General features: G+C 44.8%; 1 protein-coding gene across 10 annotated transcripts in view; it reads left to right on the top strand.

Moving 5' to 3' along the window:
- cux2b (cut-like homeobox 2b) overlaps positions 1–22,262 on the top strand; it is an 83,599-nt gene that overhangs the window by 16,331 nt on the left and 45,006 nt on the right. For 5 of the 10 annotated variants that reach the window (XM_034596689.1, XM_034596690.1, XM_034596691.1 and 2 more), the window contains exons 2-3: positions 17,832–17,942; positions 20,069–20,116. In XM_034596689.1, coding sequence (XP_034452580.1) covers positions 17,832–17,942; positions 20,069–20,116 — 159 coding nt within the window. Of the gene's footprint in view, positions 1–1,267; positions 1,701–17,502; positions 17,653–17,831; positions 17,943–20,068; positions 20,117–22,262 lie in introns of those variants that run through there. The other 5 variants (XM_034596684.1, XM_034596685.1, XM_034596686.1 and 2 more) reach the window with 4 other exon arrangements.

Below are 22,262 nucleotides of genomic sequence, written 5' to 3' on the forward strand. Positions count from 1 at the left end.
GATTAATCACAAGCCGTAAAACCGTTGCTTCTGACAGTGCACCGCGTTTGCACAGCTTTGTTTGTTTCTTTCACAGTAGAAATATGATCCTCAGCTGCCAAGTATAGTTTATGGCATAAACACATCTCCGAAAAGGTGTGTCTTGGAGTCAAATGGGAATCATAGCATGGCCCACGACATCGTCTACTTCAATTCTACTTTAACTGTTTTTGCATTTCTGTCGTGTGAGTCTTCTCTGTGTTTTCAGTGTCGACTTCCTGATATACTTGAATATCTCCTTTTTTAACATCAGAGTTTTGTCTTAATTACATTCAGTTCTGCACATACATTTAAATCCCTTCCCACTACACCCAACATTCCTGTATTATTGAGACAAAAGGTGAGCTACTGCTAAGTGCCACTACTTTCCAGCAGTTAATTAAGTTTTTTCTTCGTTTAGGAGACACATAATTTTTCAAGTAAGACATTAATGAAATGTGAGAAGTAAAGGGCTCAGACTGTCTGATAATGTGCTGGCACCTGATGTGCATTCATGCACTTCTCAACCTTTCTCTTTCTATTCCACCCATTTTATTTTCTCTCTATTTTATGGACATTGGCGATGGTGGGGCTCCTCTCTCTTTTCCATTGCTGGATAGGTAATGTAGCTGTGAGGTTAATGTTGAGAATCGTATAGCTTAGGCACAATAAAATTGACACCGTGAGACATAGAGAGGTATGTTTATGGTAGCGCCTCGCTATGTGTCTGCCTTTGTGTTTGTGTGAGCCTGAATGTGAAAGAGGGGTTGGGATTGTTCGGAAGCCCCCCAAGGGGGCTGGACTGTAGGCTAGCAGGGTGGGAGCGTAGTGGAACATGGGGTGTCAAAGGCTAATTTTCAAAGCCACTCACGGGCGCTCATCTCTCACTGTGAAGTGGCAAGCGTGGCAAGTGGCTTGCATGTTGTCATGGATACCAAAGCATGGGACCCCAGAGGATGGGGAGCGGGGGACGAATGGCTGCCCTGTCTATAGGATTCCTGTCAGCCCTTGCCTGATAGATGGCATTGACGGATCATTTGTCATACTGTAATTGTTCTCAGCAAACACAGAATACCCACTAGTATAAACAGTAGTGTGCCGCTGGGCTAATAAAGCGGGAAAATGGAAAGGGATTCACTGATCCACTGCCTCTTTCACTTAAAGAGACAATGGCTCTGTTGTCCAGGCAAGGCGGTCTGATTAGAGCTGTGAGGGCTGAGAAAAAGCCTGGCTGAGAGAATAAAACAAGGCAATCATAAAGCAAACGGCAGTCACTTCTCTGTATCGATGTGGCTAGGCGGGGGTGAAGTCTGTGAGAAGTGTTGACAGCTGAGGGAACAACAGGAGTAGGTCTAGGAGTGATTCGTTTTCTCCCCCCTCTCTATTTGGCCAGGGAAACGGTGAGGGAGAATGCTTGTCCAAGATAACAAATACAGCAAGTGCAGATGCATAGCTGGGACTAGGAGCTCTATCTGCCAGGCTCTGAGATAGCCAAGCGCCTGAGCCGGGTACAAATGACTCTGGGTACAAAGGTACTATTTGTTCACCCTTGTTTTGGTATGGGCCCTGTGTCTCTGCTATTACTATTGGGATTGACCCGGTGCCATCTCTCTGCTCGGAATGCTCTCTCTCCACCGCGACTTTGTCCGAGTAGGGGCGCTCAGACATGCGTGACTGTCAAGGTATGTACAGGACATGACCTGGGATTTCTAATGTGAACTGGAATTAGCCAAGCTCCTACTTTCCACTTTCCTCAGTTGTGTTTCTGCGAAAACCTAGAAGAAAAAACAACCTTCAGGAGTTACAGATTAATGATAATGGCAGCGAGCCAGGGCACCAGCTGGACACAACAGTTCACAAGTTTATCAGTCATCCAAATCCTGGGACGTCATCAAATTAGATCAAACTCGTCAAGTGTCCACACTCTTCCTCACTTGTTTGCTCACTTCATCCTGGGAGCATGTGTCTCTGTAGTACAGTTGTAAGTGTTTTCATGCAGGAGGTGGTCGTGAGGTGTATGATGTGCTGTTGACTAATGCGTGTGTTGGAGGGAGGCCTGGGTCCTGCAGCCTGTTAATGTTGTGTGCCGAAACGAGCGGCCGTGGCACTCTTCGTGGAGCACTTCACCCCTCTGACTGTACCCTGACACACCGTGACACCTGGAGCACTTTAGGCTGACCCGGCTACTCACCTCCTGTCTGATGGACAGATTAAAGGACCATTAAGCATAATTACTGTTTCAGTTGGAGAGGCCAACTCATCCTGTCAGAAATGGTTACAAATTGCTGCAACTCTGCCCCCCTGTATGTATGAATTTCATTACATTTCTCTACTTTCTTACTTTCAGCAACTTTGGGAGTTGACAGTAAAAATGTGTTGGGAAGGAGACGTTTTTAGTTTTTGTTCGAAAACGGTATTTTCACAATGTTAAACACTGTGTTTTAGCTCAATATCAGTTTTAATTAAATACACCTGAAAAGCCTGTCACGTGACCACTCACATACACTGGGCATACATGTGCCCCTAGAATCGGAAATTATTGCAGATTGCTTGAATAATACCTCACGTCCTACACATGTAAACAGCTGTATCGTTGCAGAACTAAACAACAGCTGTTAGCAAAGACAACAGGGTCAACAACACTTGTAATTGATTACCTCTGTTGTGTTCTACACTGGGAGCTGAGGTGAAGGGCGCGGTCACATATGCAAATGTTTCAGTGGCAAATATTCACTTCCTTTGCTGAGGCAAATTGCAGCGTGGCTTCGTGTGGAGTTCAACTTTGGTGAACTTTGACGATATTTCCTTTACATGTGCGTATGTGTGACCGCGTCCTAATGCCGGTTGTTTTCTTCCAGAAGAGGGTCATGTAAAAGGAGCCTGATGAATCAGCGAGTGCTACATTGTGACCGAAAAGACCCAATCAGCAAGCAGTTGTGTCTACGTCATTATCGATTTGTCGGTTTGCCCATCCAGACGAAAGCTCTGCCCCCGAGTTTTCAAACTAAAACAGGGCCAGCAGGGTTTCTACACAGTTCTAAAACTCAATCCGTAGCAGATATGATACGTTTTCAAACGAAAACGTGTAGCGTGGAGCATAAGACTGAATTAGAATGAAGGAAAAGTAGCTCGCTTTGTAATATTTCCAGTAGCATGAATCGGCGGTTCTAAGCCAATCAAAGTGAGCCTGATGATTGTGGAGAGGAGTGTGACAGGTAGTTGATGTGATCTGGAGTGGAGCGGTGTGAGTGTGTGGTCTGCTGCGCTGTCTGTCTGATTATGTAAAATGTGGTGAGGTGGTGTAACACTGGCTGGCTGTTGCAGTGGTTTGCCAGCTCCAGAGGGCCTGTTGCCAGTTTTACATGTGAATGTGCAGCAGTGCCTTGTAATGTTCTCCTCTCTGTATCCATAAGAAAACCCACACTGCCGCCTCAGGGAAATCGGTCGATACCATCAACCCAGCTGGAGGCCACGGCGGCAGACTGAGTTTTCCCATTTTTACATCAACGCTGATGTTTATTATGAGATCTCCCTTTACTGTAACCTGTAACCTGCGCCCCCTCTCTTCTTCATTTGGCCAATTATTACACCCATGGTGAGAACAAACAGTTTCCCTACTTAATAATTCACATCACTTTCATCTGATACTCAGTTACCATGGGCAATTTAGTAGTTGAATAATTTTGTGAAAAATTCATTTATTATCGCTGTGCGTTATGAATCTGGAGAGACGGAGAGTGGAGTGGTGGAGGATTTTAAATTGCGTCTGTGGAGCGAGGGATCCAAGGGTAGGTAATGTGTTCTAATGTTCTCAGCCATATGCATTGTTTTCAGGGCTCATCGGTTTTACATCGATTCCCACTGAAGTGTTTAATTGCATCATGAATATGATCTAATTCTGTCCTTTTCACCGAAACTGGAGCACTCTCTGCAAATGATGTACGGCCTTGACAGCACCACATCAGGATGTATTTTATATGGAATGTAAATTATAGTGTTAAATTAGCCTGGAAAGATAACTAGCTGGCACGGGGGAATGGACTCAACAGTTTAATTTAGTGTCAAAAGGCCGTGAAGGGATAAATCACCTCTCTCTCCCCTCACTACTATGCCATATTAGGCTTTAATCATTCTCCTTTTCTTGTAATATCACTTGTTTCTCATCGCTGCCTAAGGAGCTCTTGAAAACTAAACCACATTTCTTACAGCATCAGTTGACTGCTTATAGTTTGAGCATATAGAGGACAATGTTTGTATCTCACTAACTTTTCTTCATGAAATACACTTAATATAACTTTCCCCAGAGATCCATAATGGCGCCTGAAGACCTGGAAATATGGAGATCGGGAATTTTTTTTTCAACAGCAGCAGCATTTCTTTTCATAGCTCTAAGAAAGAAGAAAAAACAGGTGAAGAAGTGCAAGGCTTCGTGGTAGAGTCTTTTAGGTGGAGTCTTCATGGAACACATGAAAGCCATTAGGTAGGCTTTGGTTTATAATAAGGATCTCTCCCCGTTTCCTGTCCTCGAGGCTGGAGGGTTCGTCTGAGTGGCCTTGCCATTATCTGGGGTTACCCTCCATGACCCTGACAGTTCTCTGTGCCTGGGAGCACCACTCTTGCAGCCTGGTCTATCTAACATGATTGTGTCCTTGACAACAACTAGAAGAGACCACCACCTGGCCAAGATCTGGGTTTTAATGTGAGAACTCACTTGGCTTTGTGTTCCCAGAGTTCTCGCTGTGAATTGACAATCATTTCAATTCACCTCTCATTCCTTTGGACGGCTGGACGGATGGGGGGGGGGAAGAGAATCATGGAAGAGCTAGAGGGGCCAGAGGAAACTCTCAGGTGACTGAACTACTGTGCAGCTTCACGGAGAGTAACAATGCTGCTCACATAGAAACCAACCACTCACCTCTGCACCGCCAGGGCACCTTCTTGCTCTCTGAGTTCCTCCCACTGTTCGGCTGATTTTGACAGCTCTCAAGAGAAAAGAGTCCTTAAATTATAAAGTGGGGCTGTAGTTGTTTTCCTTGTTGTTTTCATCCCCTAGTGGGGGTTAGGGTGAGTTTTGGTGAGGAATTGGTATGTTAAATGAGCTATGGGAGGTCTGCTGAGTTTTTTTCTATCCTTTTTTTTTTTTAGTAGGGGGGAGTTCAGTCAGACGAGAATTGCTGTGTTGGGCGTTTGAGGCAGCTGTGTGAAGTCATTTTCCGGGAGTGCAAGCGGGAGAGAGGTGCGGATTAGGCAGCGCCTCTGAGCCGGAACAAGTCTGTCTGGGAAGGGATGAAGGCTACAAACCATAGATCTAATTCCCACTCACGCTGCTAGACAGCAGAGACACTCTCACACAGCCAGTGTGAATTAGGCCCATTTGCTCCCCTCAGTCTGAAGCGAGCGAACACTGGAGCAGACAGGGAGAAGTTGACAGACTCCTCACATCCTGCCCTCTCTCCCCCGACTCCCCGCGCTGTTTCCAGCCCACCTCTAAAAGCTGTCTCCAGCTCGTGCTCATTTTTATTGTTTCTTGTGCTGCAGGTCTTTATTATTGCTGACATTAACATGAACACAGTGCAAAAACAGGTTCCACTGTAATCCTGCGAAGGGGGGGGTGGGGGATATTCCATTGGCTGTGGAGAAAATGTTTGCACCTGTGGCCCCATTGATTCTGTGCATGAAACTCCAATGCTGAAGTTCATGTCTTTTTAATGTGTGTAATGCTTTGCCTCGGGTCATGCGATTGCCCTGAGGTTAAGGAAGGTTCACGAGGGGCCTGAGCAGCGGCGGATTAGCCGATTTGCCGTCCTCCATATTCTCTTTACCTTCCAAACGCGGCTTCCCTTCTCTGTCTCCTTGTGCACCGAACTAAACCTAGTGCCCTCTTGTCAGTACACAAAAACCTGACCCCAGAGCCATGCAATGCAGGGCTGAGATCAATGTGGCTGACCCAGTTACACTGCCCCCCACCCTGCCTATTTGTGATTGGACACAAATTGGTTGTGGGTCAACCACAGTTCTGGGGCGGCAGGAGGGAAAGTTGAAATTCAGCGGTGGATTAACCTCTGAATGCTATCAGTCATGTAACTAATGACGTCCAGGGGCCTGCAGGATCTGTGACACTTTCCCCTGAAACGTAAACAGGCCTTTTCCCCCTCAATTCCACCACTTTTCAAACACTTGTTCCAGAGAACCTCCAAAAATCAATCGGATTGCTTTAGTTATTAAGGCTGGTTTTAGAGCTCCGCTAGTTGTGAGGAAAAATGGAGATGTTGGTGTGAGGGGGGCCCTCTGTTCTCCCCCCGCTGTGCTTGTCTCTCCCATCACAGCCCTCTGCACTCTGCGTGCCCAGTAATGACTTGTATTACATGCTCTGTGGTGGGCAGGTCTTGTGTTAGGAGGCTGTATTAAATTTTTTTGTGCTGTGAATGGAGGGGAAGGCTCTTTGTGTGTCTTTGAGAGGCACTGAATTGAAACGGTGTGCACCGAGTGAAGCTGATGAGGAGAGAGCGAGTCCTGGGAGGAACACGTGGATGCCTGGCAGGCAGCGAGACACTGTAGTGTGTTTGTGTGCACTTGTGCGTGGACACGTATCTAACAGTGTGTCTGCAAATGCTCAATGTGTGTTCACTGCAGAAGGATCTAAAGGAAGCGGGATTCTGAGTTGAATTAGCCATAGTTATTTGGCTTACTACTTATCCCACACTTCCGAACGGCCTGCCAAGAGATAGTTTATATTATATGAATGAAAATCTACCCTGGTCTCCTCATTCATCATTGAGACTCTCATTGTGACCCTTTATAAGAAGTGGCGAGGGTCCTAGCTATGGGCTAAGTGATTTTATGAGCAGCATCATGGGGCTCAGGTCTTATTCTTTTTGTAGGAATGCATTTTCTACTTAGATGGCAACAAACTGCATTTGCACTTAAAACATATTCTGTAATCTTCTGTTATTTTACATACAAATTGCATCCTGGGCGATGCATTCATCATTGCTCATATCCAGCCCACTCTTAAATGAAAAATGTATCTGAGATGAATAATGGATCCCTCCATAGTATAATTTTGTGTTTCTTGAATATAGTCGAGCGTTTCTCCTCTGCCTTATCCTCTAAATTTCCCCCCATTGCCTGGGTGGTGTTTTAAAGGAGGGAGATATGAAGAAAAATGACTTTTTTACCACGTTTATTGTTTACCTGAGAATCTTCACAATATGAAGCCCCTTCGACACAGACAATATGTGGAATATACTGTCCAAAAAAGTAAACTGCCATTGGGAATCATGGTGTAACGACTTCAGGACACTGCACATTTGAACGACAATCAATCATGATCATGTACCGTACCTTGTAGCATCGTATAAATTTAGTCCATGGAACAGTTGGTTTGGATAGGGTTTGTAAGTAGCTAGTGTGGCAGTGGCGTCGTGGCAGTGTTGCTGGTTCCTCTGGGGTCTATGGGTGGGCAGCCTTGTGTGAAGCCAGGAGAATTGAGGTTGAGTAGCCGAGCCCTCTGTCTTTATCTCTAATTACATGGTAGGGCTCGGGGAGATTGGGCAGAACTTTAAAGCCCCCACAGTTCCGTGGCCCCCCCTGGCTGTAGCACTGCGGGGTCTGAGGGTGTGAAGCAGAACCGCGTCTGGTGGGGCTCTAATCCCACCAAAGACATTCTCCCTGGGGAGCCTCCGGTGTTCTCTACTCTCCACGGCAGCTCCGCAGTCTGCCACATTCGAACCCGCCGCTGGGGGAGAATCACGGCAAGGCTCCGGCAGCCCACTCTGTCGTGCTCTACTTGCTCCTGTCGGTTTTTTGTCGTCCCCAAAGTTTCCCAGCCCGTCCTGGGAGACTTCCTGACACCGAGTTGCAGATGGGAAGCGTTGGACCGAGGCAGCTGGTGTCACAATGTGGATTGGAATTCACAGTTGGTATAAAATATGAAACAAATATGTCATTATACATATGTTTTCAACAGTTTGTTCATCCAGCTGTTTCCTTGCTCAGCCATCCCCACCCCTCCCATTGCGCCCCCTTTCCTTGCCTTATAAACCTGGTAAGGGTTGACTGATAATAATGCATGATTTGTCCTATTCCGCCTGTTTTTCTCAGAGCGGCTCCATTCACTTTATAATCATCTGTGGCTGTCACTTCACTCACTGGATCCCTCATACTAGTTCTGTGTTTTACAATTTGATGTTTACACTTTGTTGTTTTGATGATATGAGGCAGCACTATAAAAGACGAGCACAGAACATACTCCACTACAAATGAAGAAGGCAGAATTATTCCAAGTCAGTTAAGTGTCCTTTGATTCCTTTGCAAGTTTAATCTGCAGAAATCGATAAAAGGATGCATGTTGGGCTTGGGAGTCAACAGCAGCAGTGTTTGATGGGTAAACGGACAACCAAATGGATGATGTGGGGGAGCATTCATCTTTCTTTGCTAAATTGGGCTGCTAGGTCCCGGCTAATTGATTGATTGCATGACTTGCTGATACAATCAAAGCCTGGCCTGATTTATGGCGATAAATCAATTGATTAATAAAGTTTTCTGTGCCGGGGTTGGTCCGTGACGGTGGGGAGAAGTGGTGGTGGGGGGAGACACACCTCCAAGTCACACATCCGTCTTGGTGCCATCAGCCTTGTTGGTTTAGCGGGGTAATAAGAAAGGCCTGGATCTCCCTGCTGACATTTACAAAGAGCCGGCTGGCTATGACCCGCTCCTTAGATTAACCTCCACTTGTTCTCATAAGCACCACTGATATTAAAAGATGTGCACCGGCAGCGGCCGGGGGAAAAAAATGAAGTGTGACTTTTTCCGGCTCACCGTTTGCATACATCATTAGGGGGAACAACAAAAAATCTATTGCACATTCCAGAATAAATAAAAACAAATATCTTGAGCAGCATAATGCGAGGGCCTCTTGTTGACTCTTTCCAGATTACATTTAGCCGGGTGTTTAAATGCTGATTTACAGCAAGATGGAGTCCATTCCCTGCACTCGCCTGCCTGTCTGCCTGCCTGTTCAGAATATGAAATGGAAGTTAAACACTGTGAATCTCCAGTGTGGGGAGGAGGGCTCTGGACGTGTGGGCAGTGTAGCATCAAATAGATTGTGTTTCCTCCCGTGTAAACGCCTAATGTGTGCCGAGCGCTCTGACACAGATGAATGTAAGGAATTTGCTGTAAAGACTTTACGGCCCTTTTGAGAGACATGCCTGGGAACTGGTAGTGTGGAACCTGCTCCACGCCCCCCTGACCACATGTCCACACACACATACACGTACACACACGCTTGCACAAGTGCTTACACATGCACACTTGTCAAGGCACACAGCCCTCCAAGGAGAGCAGCTACATCAAACTGGTGAGGCTGGCGCGGACATCAGGGATACTCTTTATTTGCTTTGGGTCAGAAATGGCGGCCCTGATGAGGTGATGAGAATTATCTTGCAGACCTGCTCCACACTGTGTTCTATGTTATGGCAGCAAATAATCCTGCTGGTTCTCTTGACCAGGCTCATCATTTAATATGTAAGTCCTACCTTCTTCTGCAGAACAGGACGGGGAAAAAAAACGATTCATGTATAAACTGCCCTTTCAAGTGGTTGCTCCCATTCTGCGGCAGCGGAACTCGTCTACCAGATCTTCAAGCCTTTGTGACGGTGCTCAAAGCTCTCGGCTGCTTGTTGTCAGCGCCGGTTTTATTCCCACTCTCACCGCTCTATTTAGATCCATTTATTTTTGGTTCAAATGCTGTAAAATGAAAGTGCGATGGAGAGAAGGAGGGTAAAGGAGTGTTCATTCTCTCTCAGACAGGTGGCCCTGGTTCATGTCGCCTGGCCCCAGGGGCCCCGCTAACTGAGTCTGAGCGAGAGGAGGGACCTGTCTCTCAGTGCTACACAGGTGGTGTGAAACACAGGCTTCTCTCCACACCTGAAATATTCAGATTCTTCCAGCAGCGTCGCTTTGATCTTGCTGCAATCGACATGGGAAAACGGAGAGAGTAGGGGGGAGAAAACAACAAAAACAAGAGGAAGAGCAGCACACCTGAGAGTGAACAGATTGACATTTCTTAAGAGAGAATAAACAATCGCAGGTTAGCTGTGTTGCACCGCTGCAGCTCGTCGTTTCAGGGGAAAGTGGGCCATCGTGGTGATGGCTGCATCTGTGGAGCCTTCCTCCAACTCCCACTAACTGACCTCAATGGTTGAAGCTTCACAGAAATGAGTCCCCCACAGTGCAGTCTGCTTTTCCCACTTTGAAAGAAGAAAAAAAAACCAAAACCTTGTCCCCAATTTGATTGTTCAAGTTCCACACTGTCACTGCTCTGCTAATTTGTTATGCATCCCCTTCGAAAAACTTTGAAACACCGGCAGTTGCTGAGCTCTTGGCTACTGTGAGACCTCCCTGTTGCTCCTCCATGTTCCCATCCCCGCTTGAGTTGAACATTTGGCCGACTGAAGTTATCATGGCTTCTCTCAGGTTTCAACCCACTAGTCTGCTAATGAATCATAGGACTATGTAATTAGTCACCCTGCATGTACCACACAATGACAATAGACACCCTGATTGTAACCACAGAGTTTGAAAGGAGCAGAACAATGGTTGGCCTTAATGATGATAAATAAGGTGTTGTAATTGGCCTTCGTTTGGAGCATTCAGTCATGGATTGCAATTTGAAGTTTCTAATTGGAGGACATTTAAAGTTATTCATTGGATTCGGAGTGGGAACAGGATTGTGTGAAAGGGCTGTAGTATTATGCTGAAATGACACTTCTTGATACTATTTTTGAATAAGACTTGACGATAAATAGAATTAGAGCCTCCCTGATCATACTAAGATGTGCTATCAATGTATCAGTGAGGAATAGGAAATGTGTGTGTGCCTGTGTGTCCAAGTGTGAATGTTGGAATTACAGTGAGAGAAGTGTTGACAAGTAGGCTGTGCTGTGGTGCATCAGGCGCCAAAAACTCTCTAAATGAAGCAGGGTATGACGAATAATGGCTGACAACACCAGTCACACCTTTTGCTGATGGTTGTAATGCTCACACGCTTCTCCTTCCTTTTGTAAGATTTAGCATGCTGTTTGAAGACAGCCTGACTGACTGGGGATTAATTATTTTGGATGATTTATCAGACTTACCAGTCCAGAGTTTAGAGAGGTGTCAAAATGAAATGTGATTTTCCTCGTCGGTAAGTCCTCACAATCTATACACTACCTACATATTTCTGCTCAGTGCCGTCAGTAATGCTGCTGCATAAAAATCCTTTTGCTTTTCAAGGTAATGTTCTACTTTTAATTGTTGCTTTTTGTGTTAAGAATTATGAGATAATTTTACCTCTTTGAGCCCCTAAACATTAGTAAAATAACCACTCTTCAGTTGAATTGATTACAAGCAGTAGACACATGCAACCACCGGCAGTGGGATGCAAGTGGATGTTGCTTAATAGTTTGACATTTACAGAAGCACACTCCATTGCTTTCTTCCAGGCACATGAGAAAAACAATGCTAGTCATATCTGTTATATATGACTGTACTGCCACGAGATAATTAGCTTAGCCGTAAGCATTAGCTTATCAGTCAGTGTATGTTTATAAGCTGTAGAGATGCTGCTAGGCGACCAAGTCAAAAAGGTTGGAGACCGATCCTTTTCAAGAGTCATACAAAGAGGGCGATCTGTTGTATAACGGTTAAGGCTCATGCCATCCATCCATTATCTATACTGCCTATCATTTTGAGGGTGGTGGGGGGAGCTGGAGCCAATCCCAGCTGACATTGGGTTAGAGGTGGGGTACACCCTGGACATGTCGCCAGCCTATCGCAGGGCCAACATACAGAGACAAACAACCAGTCACACTTGCACACTCTTTGCACCTATGGACAATTTGCAATCTCAAATTAATAGTACCCCGATCTGCATGTGTCTGGACTGTGGGAGGAAGCCGGAGTACCCGGACAAAACTCAGATAGACACCGACCTTCATGCCATATATCTGCAATGTTCATGGTTTGGGACTCTACTTGCCCCACCCCCTTCTCTTTCAATTTAATTGTACCTGAGTATAATGAAAATAAAAATCTTTGAATCTTTGAATCTTTGAATCTTTGAATCTTTGAATCAGTCTGCAATTGTTTTCGGTGTCTCTTTAAATTGTCGAACTGCAAAAAAGGCAAAATGCTTAAAAATTAATGACAATAAAGAAAACGGCACTTTGCAGTTATTTTAAAATTTGCACATCTATAACCATATTTTGGTTTTGGCAAACATTTAACCTAATCTGAACTGTCACCCTGAGGTTAACTCCACCCATCTGGCACTTGCAGCGGGTTAAAACAAACTCCTATATGCAAATAGTGTTTTGACCCAGGTGTGGTGTGGTCTAATAGCAGTGCGTTGGTGGTGTGAACTGCTCTAGCTGAGCTGATGGAGAGTAAAAGTGAAGGAGCATTAGTCGGCGGTAAACAGATGGAGGGAGATGCCAGGTGATAGCAGCCGCTCACCCTCCTCCCCGTCAGGGGCAGTGTGCTCAGCACACGTTCCGAGCGCCAGGTCGTGGAGGTCAGAGGCACCTCCCGCCCGACTCCCTCTTTGTGGACGGTCCAGCACGCACTCACACATGCACGCACACACACATGCACGCACACTTTCTTTGCCTGCGTGTTTGGCCCTTAACTGATGCTCAGCCCAAAGCAGGCTAGATAACAGTTAGTTTTGGATCTTTCATATGGACAGACGCCAGTGTGTGCTCTTCCCCACACCACTCCATCCCCCCACCAAACAGCTCCATCCTGCCCCAGTGGCTGAGGGGAGGGGGGGGTTTCCAGTAATAATGTTGAGGCCAGACTAGACTGCAGTGATTGGGGCCATTGATTGTGGTGATTTGATTTATTGATCAGTCCCCCCCTACTCTCAAATGTGGCGTCTGAGATGTGGGGGCTAATCTGAGTTAGCTATGGACAATCTTGTGCCTCACAGAGAATGGGAGGCGATAAGGAATGTATGAAAGGAAACTACACTTATCTTAATCACACGCCGGTCCCTGCTCTGCCTTGCTGCAGCCCCTATGCGCAGATGTCAGTGCACATGTGTCTGTGCGAGCGCGTGTGCCCGGCCGCTCTTTTGTGCGAGACCTTGCGTGCAAGTGTGTGTGGTTTTTTTCTGCGTCGGTGTGCGAATGCGGGTGGGGGTTGTGAGGCAGTACAGTCACCAGGCAGAACAGAGTGGATCTATAAATTGATGGAATTCAAAGCCTCCAGCATCGATTACCATTATAACAAACAGCAGCACACAGAATGTCTGATTATTTTTAGACAAAGATTCTGTGCTCTCAGCAGCAATTCTGCTGATGCTGTCACACTTTCAGACATCTGCCTATGATTGCAATTAGATGGGATACAAAAAGAAAAATAATACCCCATCTGCATTTTTCCCTCTCTCCTCCTCCTCCCCATTTTTTCCTCTTTAATTTGTGCCGTCCAAGCCCACTACACACACAATAGTGATTTTGACTCAGTCAACCTCATTGCAGTACCTTGCTAGTTTTTTTTCCCAGTTGTCAACATTTTCCACCATGGGTTGTCTTTGTGAAAGGCTAGAAAATAGCTTACCACTACAGATGTAATCAAGACGAGCTAGGTTTAATGAATCAATGTCAAATCTACTCCAGCACAATGCATTTTACCTACAACATTCACACTTGCACAGATTGTTACAGCACATCTTTCTGCTCCCATCTTTGTCAAGAGCCATTTTTGCTCTGCAAATCTTCTGCTGGATTTGATTATTAGACTTCATACCCTGTGTTTGCTGCCCTTACCTGAAATAGACATATCGCACCCATCATTTAAATGAAATGCAGCATGCTTGACAACCCTCAGCGCTTTGTGTTTTTCGTAGATTCTCTCCCCTCCTGGCCTCTGTTTTTCATATCCTCCTTATCCCTCACCCATCAGAGTCTGAAGGTACCACACCCTGAACTTTTGCAGCAACAAACTTGCATAAACCTGAGACCTCTTGATGATATCAATGACATAAATTACTGCCTGTCGGATCATGTGCTGGCTCCACTGATCAGGTTCATCTTCAGTCCCTCTGTGTCAGAAGCGAAGAGCCTACAATTGTGAGTCAGGTTTTTTTTTTTCGGTGTTCAGCAGTTCATTGTGCTTTAAGTCCATTTACTGGCTGCCAATAGGCTGCAGGTCTATCCTGTTAAAACCAATAAGCTTCTGGTTTCTTGGTCTTTGTTTTTGAGTCAGAAGTCCCCAAGATTGCTTTCCCTGCAGATTGACTTGATCACGTCGGGATCGGTTCCATGTATAAAATCCCTCTTCCTGCCGTTCCAGCCCCGATGACAGCTTCACCCTCCCCAGGGGAAACTCATCAATTATGGCTGGATGTTTGACTGGCAGAGACTTAATGACAGGAGCCCTGTATTGACCCGACTGCCACACACTGAAAATTTGGTCCCAATCGTCCTTTTTAAAACCTGTCAAATTATTACCGTGAAGCTCCTTTTAGAACAGCGTGTCGAACTTGCCTTTCCCCCTCTTTAAGTGTTCAAGACATCAGAAGCAACGTGTTCACGCAAAAGATTTCATGAAGGATGAAGATCAACGTAATGGAAAGTGAATTTTATCAGGGATCTTGTGGGTGCCCTGGTTATAGGTTGAAATGGATCCCATCAGATTAGGAGGCAGAGGAAAAATCTTCAGTATCTTTTCTCTCCGGAGATAACGTTGCGAAACACTACATTGTGGAGTTCCTCCCATCATCAATCTGAGCAAGACAACCAAAGTAGCAAACATTCTGTTCTGCTTCGCTTCCTTGCAGAAGACAGACAGTAGTTTTCATTTGATGGGCTGTTGCCCAGGCTTCCCTTCCTCATAATGGTCTAGAAACTGTGGGGGTGCTTTCAAAATAACCATGCCATTATGATTGCACTGTTTGGCTCTCATAGCGCATAGAGTATTCACCATTCTCATCAGCTGAGCTGCAATAAGAAGCAAACCCTGCTCTACGCTGAGGCCGCTGAAGCACTGGCGAACTTAGAATCACCACACTGTTATATCTTAAGTACTTATAAAATCCACTCAGTCACTTCTGGAGGAATTTTCTCTTGGCAAGATTAGCCGGTCTGGGGTCATTTGAATCTAGTGGAGGTTGGCCGGCTTCTGAAAGCCCTCTCTCTAATCTCCAGGAAGGCTCATCCCAGACGGACTGTAAGGCCTAACAGGAATTTATTAAGTCCTGTCGCCTTATCCTGTACTGCCGTGGCCTTTTCCAGTGACAGTACGATTTATCAGGAATGACACATTTTTCACAAACCAAATGTATCTGAAATATTTGGATACTTTCTTACTGTTGAACTTGAGATTTTTGAATGAGAGGGGCAGTGGTGGTAACCAGGTGTTTAAATGTATTTTCTTTCTTTGTTACAAATAGGGTATATGACAAGAGGACCCAACACCCTTTAGTCCTGGAGAAACAATCCTTAGCCAAAACATACTGCAGTGGTTAATGGCAAGATGTTTTTTTACACTTTTATCCAAAGCAATTTCCCTCTGATTCACCTATTCTCACTCATATACCGATCACAGCAGGGTATCATGTGAGTCACTGGCGCAATAGTAATGTAAGACTACTGGGCACAGTGTGGGGTTCAGTGTCTTCAACATGTGGTCATGATTGATGTGATTTAGTCAGTTTAAGGACAAGGTGGACAATATTCTATATTTTTTAACAAATCTCATCAATAGGCTAATATCAACAGTTAATTTATCCTACTAACAATTTGTTCCTGCTACTGACTTTGTCCATTTGTCCATGACCACCACATTTTCCTTTTGGCAGCAAAAGAGCTTGGTGACATGTAAGTGCAAATTCAACAGACAGGTGGCGCTGGTTCACTTATTGCATTTGAATATTGTAGAGCAGGCTAAGAAATGTCAAATCTGGTTTACATTTTTAAACTGGCAATTGCATTTTAAATTTAAATGTGACTTGAATGTTGCTAGCATACAAACAAAATCAGCTTACATTGTTTGAATGAGCAATTTAAATATTGCCCACAGTACAGTGCGGTATGACTTGAAATTGAAATTCCTTTTTATTTCCATGTTAATATGTTCGTAGAATTCCCATATGAGTATGTGAAAGTAAAAAAGCTAATTGAAGTAATGCATTTTCATTTACTTCCAGTCAGATATGACTGCTGTTTTGAGAATTTTTAGGCAATGTGTCTTTATGCTTTTTGGAATCTTTCGTTGCTGGTTGAAATATATTACTTGGCCAACAAAGCATCTCTCACAATGAAACGGCCACATGTCTTACAGGCAGCACAGTGTCTATGAACCTGTAGCATCAGATTGCAAACACATTTGCAAGTTGTAATGCTTTAGTGCAGCATGTCAGCTTATAGCTACAGTATGCTTCTCACGTCAAACTGTACACTCAGTCGTACTTAAGCCACTTTCTGACTCGTCAGTCCAGGGACTTGAACCAGCAGCCCTTCAATTAACATCGTGCTTCTGACCGACAGGCTGCCAACATCTCACGAGGCCACCTCTGTTGAAGTTTCACCCTTTCCATTTCCTCCCGGTTCTTTTTCGGCTTCTTTGTGTGATGATTTATTAAATTGCCTTTAAGTAAGACTGCAGATTAATTAAAACACAGTCAATTTAATTTCCCGGCGTCATATATAAATTCGCAGTGGTAATTGAATCCCCTTCTCCACTTTTATAATGTAACCCAGCAGTTACAAGAGGAGATCCTCATCAATTACTGAGAGTTTCAGTCAAAATGAAGACGAGGTGAATGTGCGGTTGTCTGTTACAGCGTTGCTCAGTACAGGGTAGGAGAGTTTGAATCTCTTTTCCTTTTTTTTTTCTTTCCTGTTTGCTGAAAGAGCCGGGAATTGGATGACGGATCGATAATATTGGATTTGCAATGGCATGTGGTGCAGCTGAGTCCAGCATGAATGCAAGGTTCTGATGAAGGGCCTGCCGCACAGACAGCTCTGAATAGTGGATCAGACATGTTGCCGGGGTGGAGCTTTCATTTCGCATAACACACACATGTAAACAACCGATGTTCTGATACATAAATGCAATAGCGATTGTGAGCTGTTGTTGTAGCAAAAAGGTAATTTGGTTAAAGCTATGGAGGCTGCTGTCCTGTATTGAAAATCTGTGTGGGATCAATATAACGATCGGTGCAGGCGATGGAAGAGAGATTGAAAAGAAGCTGAAAATAGATCTGACCTGTGGTAATTACAAAAGCAGGCGAGGTGTTTGGCCGGGCTTAAAAAACAGCCCTTCATTTCAGGAGGAAGCTCTTATTTGTTTGTAAGGGTGTTTGTCAGGTTATTGGGTCTCTACACGTGACCCAATACCCCCACCCCCACCTCTCTCTTCCTCTCACTCACTCACTCTCTCTCTCTCTCTCTCTCTCTCTCTCTCTCTCTCTCTCTCTCTCTCTCTCTCTCTACTCCCTCCCTCTTGCCCCACTCCCTCGCTGGCGCTCTATAGCCGTTGCAAGCGTATTGATTATTTCAAATACTGATTATCTAAAAGGCCTTCTGCTACTGTAGGCATTGGATTTATTTTGGCTTAATTATTTATGGGCCAGGGCTAGCTGTAAGTATTACTGCTGTGAGATCATGAAGGATTACATTGTTAATATTCAGCAGTGTATTTTTATTTATGTACACTCTAAGCTTTACTGGATGAGCGTTGGCAGGCTGGCTCCCTAAAGTGCCGTCTCCCTCCACCCGCTTCCTCTCACGCCGCTTCTCTCTCCTTTTGTGCGTTCACAGAGGGAGCTAAACTCTGTAGCATCTGAGCTGGCGGGTCGACAAGAGGAGAGCGAACATTCCCACAAGCACCTGGTAGAGCTGAGCAGGGAGTTCAAGAGAAATGTCCCTGAGGTGAGTCTAAACACCCCCCCTCCTCATACACACACACACACACACACACACACACACACACACACACACACACACACACACTGGCTTACAGCTCCATGTGTCGTTTTCCTCTTCTTCACCTCGGCAGGTACTGCCTCACTACCGTTGCTCAAGCCCCCGCATACACCTTTTGTACAGGGAATTATTTCTTTCTTTCTGTAAAATGTGCATTAGTATATATTAACTGAGCACAACACTTGAGAGGAGCCAGAGTCAGCCTCCCCCACTCCCTCCCTCCGAGCAGCTCAGTTAATATTTAAATGCAGTAACGTTAGCCTCTGCATGGCTGAGGTGAGAGTCCAGGAGGTTCATTTCCAAATGGTGAGGACCACCTTCCTCCTAACTCTAGAGCCAAAGCACCAGTTTGTGATGACGTCAACATGGTGTCTGATTTAGCAGCTGATATACTGACTTTCTCCCAAAAAATGTCTTTGATGAAAAAGTGAACAGGTGTCCACCAGGTCTCCAACATGTCTGTAACAAACACACCTTTTTTGTGCTTCAATTAAAAATGCTTTCATTGAAGGAAAATACACTGTGGAAATTTGAGCCAAAGGGGCCACACCATCACAGATCTTAGTGAAATTTGGCAATGATGTCCATTTAGTCAAAAAATATGTGCACTTAAAAAACAAGATTTCACCATGTTTTTACGATCTTTCACCAGAAGAAACCCCTGATTGAAACATCATGTTAGCAAAGTTTACAATTTCTACAGAAAAATGAAGGGGAATAGTGTTTGAAGTTCTGGAGTGTTCAAAGTGACCAATCGAAGGAGAGGAGCATCATAGCCTCAATTGGCGAGTGAGCGGGTGAGCGTCTGTCGAGCAGTGTTGAGCAGTGATGAGTTTGACAGCGATCTGTGACACATGCAAATTCGGTACCACAGGTTTCTCATGTGACATTTCATAAATATCTGTGACGTTGCAGCCAAACAGTGTGATAATTTCACACAGAATGACCCAAAGAAAAAAATTTACATTTCCCCATTTTAAAAGGATTGATTTGCTTATTTCAAGTCAAAAGGTTCAAAAAGATCACGTGTACATAAAATGAGTTTCACTTTAATTGTTCCTTGCTGTAAAAAGATTTTTTTAAATCCTTTCTGACTGATTGATTCCAGTGAAAGTTTTAAAACAGACTTGGCAAAATGTGAACCTATCCTAAACTTCTCACTACCTAATCTATGCACACCTATACTTGGTCAGCAAGATACAGGAGCTGCAAAAACATTCAATAGTTGTATCCAACATAAATGTTAGATGAAAATAATACAAGACAAATAACTAATAGTAGGAGTGTTGCAACTGAAAAATTACTTTGCTGTTTTTTATGTGTCAGTTGATTTAATGTACACAACCATTTCAAGAGAATTTAACTTCATGTTTGCCGTCCATGCATGGCCGTGTTAGAACATTCATGTTCAGAATGTGCCGAGACCTTGTTCCACCTTACTTTTGTAAGGAAAAATGGCAATTAAGGTATTGAACTGAATACATGAAAAGCAAACTCTAAGAATGATAGCGATATGATTTTGTCCTTTTCTATCATCTTCTTTGAAATGATCGTCCATTGACATCTAAGCTGAAGTCAAAGAGAATATTTTTTATATTTTATAAATGAGCCCTGAGGCTATTTGCTGTGGCTATGCTGGCTGCCTATCTCAGCCTGCTTATATGCAGTGTAGTGCTGTAATCTTGTCAGTATAATACAGGCGTTTAAGACAGGATCAGGCTGTCACCACTGGCAGCACAATCCCCTTACCTGAGGCTGTGGGAGCTCGCACAAGTCTGAATCTCTGCGCTCTAACGCAAGCTACTGGAAAGCCCCGCTTTTCAAACATGCCCACTCAAACCCTTTAGGTTTAACTACTAATACCCACACCCCATAACAACATACCTCGCTCTCACACACACACACACGCAAGGAGCTATGGAGAGAATACATTAACATTAAAAAATCCTCAGTCCTCTTTCTAGTGGTGCTGGTTGTGCCTCACTGGGGGCCAATGTGATTCTTTAAACAGGTGGAACATCTGCAAAATGAAAAATGCTGAGGCAGAGTTTGCTTTTTTTGTCTCTACATAGGAAGTGCGGGAGATGGTGGCACCTGTGCTCAAGAGTTTCCAGGCTCAGGTGAGTCACACTTCTTTGCATTTTACAGGATTATTAAACATTTACAGAGCCTGCAGAGTAAAACATAAAAAATCTGGGAATTGCTACGCTCCCTTGAAGCATTTGTTGTAGTGATTTGCAAATTATAATTTACTGGGACAAGAGACGTTCCTGCAGGATGTTCTATGCGCATTGACCAGTACAGGTCACTGTACTCCTGGAGTGAATGATCTGATGGCTGGTGCATGGAATCCCTGGCATAGCTTTCGTGTTGCTGCTCATCTGGCGCTTATTGACTGATGCCTTTTCTGTCAAAGTGAAGTAGCATCTATCTGCCATTAGATGATCAGATATCTGGCTTCTCATATTTTCTTGGCTGAGACAAGCCCTCATTTCCTGTTGTGATGGTGCATTCACCGTGCCCCCTCTGACGTCGCCATATTGAAAAAGTCATCTGATACCTACCAAGACTCTGCTCCAGCCATTAAACCAAGGTCATAAATCACATTTGTGAGCTGCGTTATGGTCCGCAAAGCAGAGGCTTATGGAAATGATACCGCAAATATGTTTCCAGTCTCACTCTCCCTTCTAAACTCCCGCTCAGCGCTAACCTGAAAGCCCTATCATCGGTAAACATGAGAACACTCAGCATGGATTGTTCAGTTCTCTTGGAAGTGATTATTGGCAGCTTCTTTTTAATGCTTTATAATTGACTATGCCCAAGCAACTGTGCTCCCTGGCAGGAGCTATCACATTCAACGCTACCCTCTGCAATACTCTGTGGTTGATTTGTGTGCTAATTCAATTACTCTGACTGTAAAGTCGCACAAATATCAGAGGCACCCTTCCATATCTTTATTGTGCAAACAGGCACCCATAGGATTAATTTAAGCACCATTGATGTCTGACAACTGGGAGTCTAGAGATGTTTCCTAGTAGATAAAATAGATGGCTGATAATGAGCGATGATTTTTTTGTCTTGTTAGCTGCAGGCCTCTCTGGGTACTTCTCGGTCTCTCTTGTGTAACTTCCACAGGCTTATGTTCTGCACATTGATAAGTAAGCCAGCTAGCAGAGGAAAAAGGCCCCAGCTATTTTTTGATGGCGAGGTACAGCGAACAACTCAACACACCATAATAATATAATCCTCTGGTGTTTTCTGATACACTCTGACCTTATTGGTAATGTCAAACAGCTTGCGGAGGCTTGTGAACTTTACCCAGCGGTAGTCTGCACGACCTCAGTGTAAGCTGTGGGACCTCGACCTGCTGCTGCAGGGGGAGAGTGTGTGGAGAAGGTGGAGTTGGATGTGCTTGTTTGTCTGTGTGGTTTGGGATAGACTAAAGCTCCCCTGCAGCTGCACTGTACAGGTGGTGAGTGATATAAACTTCCTGGTGTGTGTGTGTGTGTGTGTGTGTGTGTGTGTGTGAAGATGCATACATGTGAGAAATAACTGGGTTCTTGCCTCCACCACCCCCTCTCCAAGTTTGGAGGCCCACAGGAGCGCCTCGTGGCATTTGGACCCTCATCATGCCACTTCTAAAGGAGAAGCCGGCTCCTTTGAAGTGTTTGCGACATGACAGGTTCTCTTTCTTTTCTTTTTCATTTCAATGTTCCCCACCCACTTTCTCTCTCTTCTCCCGTCCAATCTCGCCTTCTAATTATCGCTAACCAGGCGACTGATTAGAAACACGTTGCCGACCTAGTTTTTCTGTGGAGCTGGAGGAGGAGAAAGGGTTAATCCCAGAGCTGGTGGCTGTCATTGGTCGCTTCCCTCCTTCTTCTCCTCTTTTTCGTTCTGCTCTCCTCTTTCTTTCCCTGGAAGTTTGCTAATGAGGTCCCGTCAGAGCTGAGGAGAGGTGTTAATTTGGCCTTGTGAAGTAGGAAGGAGATTAAGGACAGTGAGGAGCTGAGTTTACGGCTTAAAATACACCGCTGTCCTTATTAATCCACAGGGCCCTGGGAGACCGGCGTTTTTGGTTTTATAATGAACACTGTCTTATAATGAAGGTAATTTTAATAAAAATTTACAGCGAAGAAGAAGAGATCGTACGTGTCTCCGTGGTCTCAGGCACACCTTTGGGGCTGGGGGATATGACAGTTATTTCTCAAATAACTGATCGCTGGAGAGATGGGTCCATTGGACCACGCTGTTCACACAGCTTTC

Source organism: Hippoglossus hippoglossus, chromosome 9 (genome assembly GCF_009819705.1).
Source record: "Hippoglossus hippoglossus isolate fHipHip1 chromosome 9, fHipHip1.pri, whole genome shotgun sequence".
NCBI lineage: Eukaryota > Metazoa > Chordata > Actinopteri > Pleuronectiformes > Pleuronectidae > Hippoglossus > Hippoglossus hippoglossus.